Source organism: Camellia sinensis, chromosome 1, assembly GCF_055761805.1.
Source record: "Camellia sinensis isolate YWXY chromosome 1, ASM5576180v1, whole genome shotgun sequence".
Lineage (NCBI taxonomy): Eukaryota > Viridiplantae > Streptophyta > Magnoliopsida > Ericales > Theaceae > Camellia > Camellia sinensis.
In genome coordinates this window covers 145,684,920-145,695,741 of record NC_138961.1, presented here as the reverse complement: position 1 = coordinate 145,695,741, position 10,822 = coordinate 145,684,920, and the positions used below count along the sequence as shown (strand labels likewise).

Below are 10,822 nucleotides of genomic sequence, written 5' to 3'. Positions count from 1 at the left end.
TACACTACCAATAGCATTCATCAAAGCAACCTCCCTGTTCGTGACAATCACCTCAGGAATAGCAATGTCATCAAAGAGACTACACAATGTAGTTAACACCCAAACGTAGTTATCAATTCGTTCAAATTGGAGATATGCAAAGGCTATAGAGAATGACAAATCAGTGGATGTCACACCAACTATCTCAAGAAGAGGAAGACGATATCGATTTGTCTTATATGTGCAGTCCATGATCAACACCTTTGGAAATGAACGGAGCAAATCTAAACTGATAGGAATAATGTCACAGTCATCGTGTTGTTGTCACACCTATGCCGCTCAATGTAATTATGCTTTTCTAATTCACCCAACAACTATTGCATCTGTAATCTCCCAACTTCCTCAATAATATTATTCCTATGATGTACATTGTAAATGGTTTTCATAGTGGTTACATTCAAAGCATCCTTTTGTTTCAAGGTAACCAAAATCTTTTTTAGTCTAACCATGCTTTTGGACATATCCACTAATAATGATGTTTCCTCCTCAGATAACCTCCCTGCAAATGAATGTCCTTCAAAATGTTTAGCAGGAGCATGGTTATGCATTCCACGTGTTACATCTACTATCCCATCATCATTAGCCATCAATTTACGAGCCCTCAACTGAAAGAGACACCCGCATTTCTTTGTACCCGTTATCTTCACAATTTTTTTGTTTGAATGATATCCTTTTAATTTCTTATGAGCTCTATATTGACCACTTCTCTCACAAGCAAGAAATATCCTTGGTCTCCTATGACCACCACCATAGTCCGATGTCTTGATGACAATCACAAAACCATTTTTCCTTCCAACGTCCCGTACCCAACTGAGCAATTCTTCTTTGCTCTTGAAAACCTACATGTCAAATTAACCAAAAGTCATTAAACATACGGGAAAAAAAAAAAAAAACAAATTTTTGCCATGAGACTACCTCATTAGTAGTAAATTGACTTGTATAGTCAACAAGACACTCGGATCCAACATTACTGCATTCCGTGGATGCATAATTCTAGAAAAAGCCAAAAAAAAAATTATACTTGTTCTGCAGTACAGAGTTGAACAAATCACATATGTTCGACTATTGATAGTCGAACATGTAGCTTGTATTCGACACATAGAAACCGAAAAATTGAATCAAGTTCGACATTAATAGATCGAACAAAACCAATGTGTACGGCTGTGGATAGTCGAACAGAATAATAATATTCGACTCGGATAACGGACTACTACAAACAGTTTACCCCCAGCAAGTACACGAAAATGAAAAAATAACCTTTTCCTTACTCCATTGTTCCAAATCAATGTTGCCAGATGCATCAATCATTCAATCTAATCAAAATCTTCAATAATATATATATTTTTGATTGTTTCTTTCAAGGGTTTTGGGTTTTGTTTTAGGATTTTTGGATTCTTGACAGACAAGATATGTACGTAACGTTTGAGAATAAAGATGAGTATTATATTTAGTATTGTCCTTTATGGTAATTATGCAAATGGTGTGTATTATAACCTTTATCCTTTGTGGTCATTTTATCTTAGGTTAAAATTGTAATAAAAAAATAATAATTAATAGTGTGCCTTGAGATGAAACTGGTGTGTAAATAGAGGCTTCCCAAAGTGACACGAGATTCAAAATTTAGGGACTATTAGTGTAATTCACCCCAACTTATTTTTACTGTTGGGCCTAGGGCTGGGCATAGGGTTATCCGAACCGCCCAAACGACCCAACCTGAACCAATCCGCATATAAATGGACGGTTTTTCAAATACGATGCGGCGGATGCGGTTTGGAATATGGCATAATTGTAGGTTGCGGGCAAGTTGCGGGTTGCACCCGCAAGAACTCGCCCACACTTAAATTTTTTTTTTATTTTTTATTTTTAAACCTGGATCATTGTTATTTTATTATTGCATTTTGGATGAATGTAAAAATTAATGCAACATTACTTTTAGGTAAGTTTAGGATTTTGAATGATTTTACTTTAATTATATTGTTAGGTAGCAGATAGTGAATGAGTTAGTTTATGATTTGATTTAAAAGTTTAGGATTTTGAATGATTTGTTTGTGTTAGGAATTGATTTTGTTGTGTTTTTAATTTTATAAGTCTTAATTCATTAATTATTAATGTTGGAGTATTTTAGAAAATGGGAGAAAATGGCCCAAAATAAATATTTACAAAATGGGGAAAAAAATGTTCCAAAATAATTTTTTTTTAAAAAAAGTTCAATCCGCAAACTGCCTGCACATCCGCTAACCCTATCCACATAAACCGCAACCCGCACTACGGGTGGTTGCAGGTTGAATGTTTCCCAAATCGCATACACGCGGGCGGGTCCAAATCAATCCGCAAACCGTCAAAAACCGAACTGCGACCACCCCTGGTTGGGCCTATGAAATGAACGGTTCACATCATTATTGTGAGCCTAAGATAGAGTATGCAAGGATATAGATGATAGTGGTATAGAGGGGAGTCATAATATCCACACTAAGAACCTTGTTTAGCTTTATATAATAGTATAAATGTGAACCAATATCATTTTACCTAAAACATCACTTTCCATGAAGTAGTACAATGAAGAAAGAATAGAAAATTACATTGACTTCTCTTGAGATTTAAAAAAAATATAGTAAACTTTACAATTTTGACATAATTACACTAACCCCCCCCCCCTTTTTAGTAATATTAATGGATCGAAATTGTGGCAAAATTAATACACAGCGAAAAAATAGATTCAAACATACCTTTTTCGCTCAAATTGAATCCATGGATCGTATGGGTGAATCACGTGCCTCCAATGATAAACTTAAACTAGTTCCAATGGTGGAGTAAAACCACTAGAGAACTACCTACAATATTCACAGTACAAAAGCATGATTAGTTCTCTAATGGCACAGAGTTAGAGAGAGAAAGTAAAGAGATTTTTTGGTTACCCATAAAACATAATACGTATATGTAATATAGATACAAGAGATGTAACCACCCACAACTCTATCTTCTCATAAGATGAGATAGTCGATTATCTACACATTCCTAAGATAATGTGATTCAAAATTCAAACCAACTCATGTCACCATGCGTGCCTAAACCCAGGTCTAAAACCAACCAGATTTCCAACATCTTTCACTTGCATATGGGTTAGCATGACATTGCCACATCTCTATCTCCATCCAAACATCAAACAACGCATATTTGCCAATGGATCTTGCGACCACTAAGAACACCTATATGTGGGAGCTCTATACTAGAAATTCAGAAATGAGCTAGCATATTAACCAAAAAATAAAAGAAGTGTCTCATATACCCTAGACCCATATAGTTACATCGGTGCAAGCATCTCTAACTCCTCACAGAGCATGCTTGATCTTCTCATATCATGCAATATATTCACACTCAATTCGCTTTTCATATGGAGCGATTTGAGTTGCCAGTATTGAATATACGACAGAGGTGCAATATTAGAAGATCTTTCATTTGCCCTCATGCCACTAAGTTTGGAATTGATCTATTTTCCAATGATGTTTCTTAAGGCTGAATCATACATGACTGCAAGCAACATATCAAAGTAGCTAACATCAACCCCTCACTTTATGACATTGTCAAAGGTCATAAAAGGTACAAAGTGAAAGTCATACAAAAAATGACATGTAAGATTCATACGATGAGAAAATAGGGATCCATTCTCTCACCTCATTACTTGGTCGACAAGCACATGTAGTATGAATATATGCTACGCTGGAGTTACTCTTCCAAAGAGTGATGTCATACTCCAAACACCATACAAATCTTAGTCTAGTCGCTCTTAATTGCACAAATCGCTTTCTAGCACCTAACCCAAATTCTCTATTTACTCGCTTTCTAAGCACCATATGAAATCTCACATCTAGCTAATCATAACAGGAACAACATCATAAACGGATACCAACATCCATGTTCAGTCTCTAACATGGCCTCTTCTTGTCTCCAACTAAGGTGACATAGATAGTGAGTATTGTAAGCCTCTCTTGGCTCCTAAGGAAGATAAAACACTATTCCTATCCTTGTTCACTATTTAGCGCCAAGGCCGATTGCTCGTGTAAGTAAGCCAATCTTGCATGTTGACATCATCATTTGCTAATTATTATGCCACGAATCATAGTAATAGAATAGCATCAATATCCCATCATTAAATCAAGCAATCAACTGGAAAAACATTGCGCAATTCTAGATTCTAAACATAGGCCAAATCAGCACTTCTTGCATAGCATATACAAAGGAATCTTCCATGTTCGCCTCACATGAAGTAGTTTAGAATCACTACTTATTGTGCAACTACCTCTCTAAAGATTTTCTTATTGACCAATTTGCATTCATTCAAGGTGCATCCAACAAGCGCAAATGAATCTAACAATGACCAAATTTGTACACATTCAGTAGAGTATCTATTTGCAATCTCTCTATGCTAGTATAATATCCTCTAGACTACATCTAATAAGCAAAGTCAAGGTTAGAACTACTCTTAATTGACCATCCACAATAAAGTAACTCTCATCATGCCAAATACACTCCATAGCATACTTTAGACAACCTAAAACACAAAATCTAAGAATATAGGCCATTTGATTCTCTGAGATAGTCTTAGGATTTATGTCAATGGCTCAAGCTCTAATTTTTACCAATAGGTAAGTCAATAGGTTTGCAAATTTGCATCAAGAATTATTATAGGATATTCTTTATGTAAGTCATTTATGACAAACCAAGGAATCTCTAAAACAATCCATAAGGATCTTACATCATGAGCATATGGCCTGCATCACCTAGTCCATCATGTCTAAAACAAAGGATTGTCAACCCAAGGTGGCAACAACCTTTCAAATTATCTAGCTTATAATGATAGTATAGACACTCCATTTTGATTGACTATAATGCTTGGCCCCGCTTGAGCAACACTACCCTATGATGTACTAGAAAATGATTGAAAACTCCCAGTTTGTCAGCCCTAATCGGGAATTGAATGCACCATGGCTAATCTTAGTTCATTCTAACACCCTTGAAACTTATTCATAGCCAATTTGAACCACATTTAGGGGTGAGCAGCGGATATACCGATCCATTCAAACCGATCGAACCGAACCGATCCGCCGCATTTTAGACGGATGCGTGATGACGAGCGGATGATTGCGGATTGATTTTTTCCAATCCGCCTAGTTTTGGACGGATGACGGATTTGAGGTTCATTTAGCCATAACTAAACCGTCAAACCACGAACACCCCTAACCACATTGGATCTCCATTGTCCAATTCCTCTCTATTATCTCTTGACCTTGTACAAGTTCGGAAATGAGTTTTGTCTACTGCACTTCATTTTTATGTAAAACACTTTAGAATTGTCAAAAAGGGTCTACGCTAGCCTACAACATTTTGAAAAAGCTTTTTGATGACATAATATTTGTCAAAATACAATTTCAAATGAAGTTTTAGTAGACAGTTTTTGATCGTTCGTCAATTTTCGACAAGGATAAAATGGTTTTTTCACAAAAACTACAAGCCAAACTTGGACCAAACTTGTTTTTTTATTTTATTTTGGGTCTATTTTATTATTTTAATGGACCAAATTTCAACAAAAAAATGCCCCAGCCCAAAATCTGATTTAAAAATACTTTCCACCGCCTAGGGTTTGTAAGAAAACACAAGAAAGGCACACACCCCAAACATGGACGGACCAGCCATGGGCCTAATTTTCTCGGCGAAGGGCAGGCCAAACCAGCCCTCCCCATGGCCGGATCAACTCTGTTCCCTAGTTTTTCGAGACGGCAATTTTTGGCCCTTTTACCCTTGGTTGCGCAATCGATATTATCTATATCCAATTTTGTGTGATCTCACATGGTTATTGGAACAAAAAATTCCTTCTACAAGTGGCTATATAAATTCCCCTTCACCTTTAGTATTTTTCATTCAAATTTTGTTTAAGAAGTTTATGATTTGGGTTCAAGAATGTATTTTTCTAAATTCGTAAGATTACTCTAGCACTTGGAGAAATCCAGGCTATCCGGCATCTTTATACAATGCACCTTTGTGCATTGTCTAGCACCTTTTCGTTTGAGTCTAGTCTCTGTGGAATTCATGTGGAGACAAGTCGAGAGTTCTTCCAAGCAAGTAGAAAAACCTGAGGGTAATAAGGCATTTTTCATTGCAGTTCTGCACTTCGATGGGTTAGTAATTTATTATTATTATTATTATTATTATTTATTTCTGTCTTTTATGTTAGTCATATGGGCATATGACTCTTATGTGATCGATCCACTATTGACTTGGTCACGTATAAGGCAGAAATTCAGTCTTGCCTAGGTGCTTGCAAATGTTAGACATCTTGCCTCCGGATACAATGATCACCACAAACAAAAAGAGCACTCTCACGAAAACTCACTCTTTGATGCAAACGAATGAGGGAGAAAGAGGAAGATGATTTTGCTGGAATCAATTCAATGAATAAAATGGATAGGGGTACCGCCTTTATATGGGCGAGGAAGAACCTGTTCGAATATGTAGAAAAGATGCAAGAAACAGTCGCATCCGATCATGCAGAGAGACGCTGAAAAATCATGTGTAATCGGAGAAGAGAGGGTGCCCAAAACATTTTGACTAGGAAAATTTAAAATTTTTCCCGCAAACAATTATTTTGATTGACCCAACCCTACACACAACCAACTCAGTTTGGTGCAGGGTGGGGCGATGTTGGAATGGCAATGGGTAGGATATGGGTCTGGGCCCCCATAACCCACCCCCACCCCAATCTAAACCTTACCCCGACCTTGCTCGATACGCAACATAATAAAAATTTAAAAATAATATATCAACAAGATGATATTTATAATTAAGAAAATATATTATATATTGTAAAAATATTAAAACTATATTATATATAATAGAAACTATCATAGGTTGTATAAATATTATATATATTCTATAAAAATTCAACAATATATTATACATAAAACCCAACCGGCGTAAGTGTGAATATTTTGGATCCAACCCCTAGTTCATAATTCTCCTCACAAAATTTGGACCCCAGAGGCCCAATACGAAAAGCGAACCTTCGTACTTACAAACACAAAAAAATGTTCTAAGTTTCCAATGTGGGACAATGACAAACCATCAACTTTTGAGAACTTCATTTTACTAACTAATTCATGACTCACTTTGGATGCATGCTACCACTTGGATCCACCTAAAAGGATGTGTGGATCCTTCAAAAATATTAGCTCAAAATTTCCGAAAAATATGATTTCAAAACCAATTTTCCTAGCAACACATAGGTGGCAGATATCCAACATGGTGATATACCAAAGATGCATACGTGCATATTAGGCTGTGAAGGAGATATGATTACCGCCCAAAGGCACCCTCTAGGTTGATACATGGCAATTTTGGGTTGGCATCCCATTCGGTTACACACCATCACATCTGCCCCAGTCGCAAACACATGGAAACCATGGTAGTTGTGAAATTACATCCATTGCGATGAAGGGTATATATGGCATATCAAGCGTTAGATTCACAACAACGCGTGGTAGATCTTTTCAAGAGGGGGCACGTTCGGATTTTGAGAGTTGGGCAGGGATAGAAGGGTGAACTCCATGCACTAGCAGCAATGGATTTGGGTTATTTATATAATGGTTATAGATTATGCCAATATAAACAATAAATAAAGCATACAATTATCATCTCATCATGATGTAAGATTAAAGCAAGAAGGATAATCCCATCCTTCCTGGGATTTCATCAGAGACAAAATAACAGAACAATATGGCACCATCATTCAGTGACCAAATAGCAAACTAGATTTGGTTACCAAAAATAACAAAAGCTGAATCTATAAATTACGAAGGCTATCAAGTATATAATTGAACATTGTAGCATCAAATTTAAAGCTCAAAGAATGAGAAAGAAGACCATAGGCACTCTAGCTAGGTATATATTATGCACACCCCAAGTGGGCATAATAACTTCCACACCAGGATATATATGATACAAAATGGGTATTATATCACAAAATCAATACCACCAAACGTCCACACTAACGCAAGCACCAAAAGAAAAAATTGCACCGTAAAATGAACTGTGATCAATGAAAATATGTTATACACATACAATCAATTGTTGTTTATAACCACTTTGCAAACTCCAATGGAAGTATTGATGAATTAAGCCCCAACATGTGCGTGCCTGTCGGAGGTGGATATACTAACTGACCCGTATTTTGCTGCTTCAAACAACTGACCGACTGTAACAAATGCCATTAATCATAACATCCAAAAGCCTTCTTGCATATCTAATCCTTTTCCTCATTGGAATCACACTGTACAGTATGTGCTACCCAAATATGAGAAAGGGCAACAAGCATATCTTCCTTCAAGTTAAAAAATGAGAAATTCCCCTTCATCCATAAGCATTCCTCTTTCTTGAAAGGAGAAGAGAAGAACAAAGAAAATGTAAGAGAAAAGAAAAAAAGAAAAAAAAAAAAAAGGAAAAAAGAACTCATGCTGCACTGGTTTTTGCCTGGTAGACCACACCAAGTTATTTCTGCCGTTAAAATTACAAAAATTCCTCGCGCTAATAAAAAGACAGGCCAAACTGCGATCAGTAGTCCTTTTTAACCCTGACAAAATTGGTGACGCCCCATCCATTAATAAAAAAAACTGCTCGTTTTTATCACACAGCACTCCGATGCAATTCTTAATGAAGAGATTCAGTAACAGGCTTTTCCAAGTGAACAATCATGCAGAGGAAATCAATCTAGTCTCACAATATCCCATTCAATACCCTTTGATAATAATCATATTGTCGTGTCCGCCATGCATCTAAGCTGCTACTGATCAAAGAAAGCACCAAGGACACACATTGCTGCCAGAAATCACCAGATACAAACATGTTAACCATACAAGTATAATGATGCCGCACGGTATTAAAGAGTAATTATTTTTTAAAGAGTAAATCATGCAAATGGTCCCTATAGTTTACACGATGTGTCAATTTGGTCCCTGTTGTTTTAATTTGTTCAATTTTGCCCCTTAATTTAACAGATTGTGTCGTATTAGTCCAATAAATAACGGCTGTTAGGTTTGGTGGACGGAAAGTTGTCGCGTGCTCAAACGATGTGCCAATTTGGTCCTTGTATTTTACACGCTGTGTCAATTTGGTCCCTATTGTTTTAATTTGCTTGATTTTGACAGGGACCAAATTGACACATCCTGTAAACTACAGGAACCAAATTGACACATCGTTTCACTTTCCGTGCACCAAACCTAACAGCCGTTATTTATTGAACTAATATAACATAATCCATTAAATTGAGGGACAAAATAATAGGGACTCAATTGACACATTAAGTAAACTACAGAGACCATTTGCATAATTTACTCTTTTTAAAAATATTGCTTATTGAAAAGATTGGATGAAATCAAACCTCTTCCGTTAGACTTAGATGAAATCGTTTCCTTAGGTTCTGAATCGTCCGAGGCCCACCTTTAAAACATGGGAAACCAGAGTCCTGGTCGAAAACATTAGAAAAACAAGTACCTTGAGCCAATCATGGGTTGTATGTAATGATATAACCTAACCAATTATTACTTCTGTCTATTACACAAGAAAAAGACACTGATGTATGTAATACATATGATGATAAACATCCAACACATAAAACCCCAGCGATGCCACTCAATACTGTAAACTTTTGTAGGGATAAATAAAAGCATAACCATGAGCCTTAACTTCAATAATTATAAATTAAAACTATTTTGAAGTTCATTGGTATGACTTTGTTTCATATCTTCCTCCGAGTGAATACAGTAGAACAGATTAGATTGCCAAAAATTTACAATTCTTTCTCAATATATGAGAAATAAAAAGTCACTACACTACGTAAGAGCATCTAATTGGAATTGTTTGATATGTTAATTTCCATTGCGGTAAACCCAACAACATATATCGGTAACCTATGCAATGGGTGAGCTTTGTGATGCAAAAACCACAAGAAAGGGAATTAAAGTCCATTACAATTACAAACATGTTTAGATTCCAGTGAAAAATCTCAATAATTTTAGAGACCAAGGCTCTTTTTCTAAGTTGTAGGTCTTTGGTAAAGAAGTTTGTATTTTCTTAATCTTGATTGGCACTAGCTGAATTTGGAGAGTGGAATAGTGTTTCTGAAAATTATTTATTCTTTTTTATTAGAATGTCAACATTCCAAGACTAGAGTTCTCCTAGGAGTCTTTCCTGGAGCACAAATGTTGCCCCCATTAGTTATGAGTGCCGCTAAAAGCCCCCACCAAATTTCTTTGGACCCCCACGCAGCCTAAATGACTACCCACCTCTTTTTAGGGTAATTCTACTTACACTACCATTCTACCTTATTACACCCTAAAATTTTCAAAAAAATATATTGCCGTTTTAACCCTAACTAAAATTACTAAAAAAATCCTCAAACCTTAAAAACACAAACCCTAATTTCTCATTTCACCCACCATTTTCACCAGACTACCACCACTGCCACTCATCACCGCTTCCCTCCGCTCGCTCCGCTGCCATCCTAGCCCTTCTTCCCTCCCCACTACCACAACTACTTTCTCTTCCTCTCATTCTTCTTTCTTCTTTCTCCTCCTCCACACCCTAGATCTATCTCTCTCTCTGTCTCTCTCTGTGTGGAAGGGTAGCTTACTGGGGGAGGCGATCGCGGCAACGGGAGCAATTGGGAAGCAGATCGTGGCAACGGGAGGGCTAGGGAATAGATCGCAGTGTTGGCTATGGTCGAGACAATGGTGGT

At 36.7% G+C, this 10,822-nt stretch overlaps 2 protein-coding genes across 3 annotated transcripts in view; both read right to left on the bottom strand.

The window, feature by feature from the left end:
- Window positions 1-353: 353 nt before the first annotated feature.
- On the bottom strand, window positions 354-1,347 carry LOC145820199 (uncharacterized). The gene is made up of 2 exons (XM_082915176.1): window positions 1,297-1,347; window positions 354-878 (listed from the first exon to the last, which is right to left on the bottom strand). The coding sequence occupies exons 1-2, from the start codon at window positions 1,345-1,347 to the stop codon at window positions 354-356; spliced, it is 576 nt and encodes a 191-aa protein (XP_082771302.1).
- Window positions 1,348-7,843: 6,496 nt separating this feature from the next.
- LOC114290046 (phosphatidylinositol 4-kinase beta 2) overlaps window positions 7,844-10,822 on the bottom strand; it is a 41,197-nt gene continuing 38,218 nt past the window's right edge. For both annotated transcript variants that reach the window (XM_082886191.1, XM_082886187.1), the window contains exons 16-17: window positions 9,467-9,550; window positions 7,844-8,904 (exon numbers count right to left, since the gene is read on the bottom strand). In XM_082886191.1, the coding sequence (XP_082742317.1) occupies window positions 8,803-8,904; window positions 9,467-9,550 (186 nt within the window). In that variant the 3' untranslated portion in view covers window positions 7,844-8,802. The remainder of the gene's footprint in view (window positions 8,905-9,466; window positions 9,551-10,822) is intronic.

Excerpts from the sequence above, each read along its gene's own strand:
- LOC145820199 (XM_082915176.1), bottom strand. The coding sequence starts at position 1,347 with ATGATTGATGCATCTGGCAACATTGATTTGGAACAATGGAGTAAGGAA. Across the intron at positions 879-1,296 it reads AACAATGGAGTAAGGAAAAG|GTTTTCAAGAGCAAAGAAGA; the intron begins GTTATTTTTTCA and ends TTTGACATGTAG.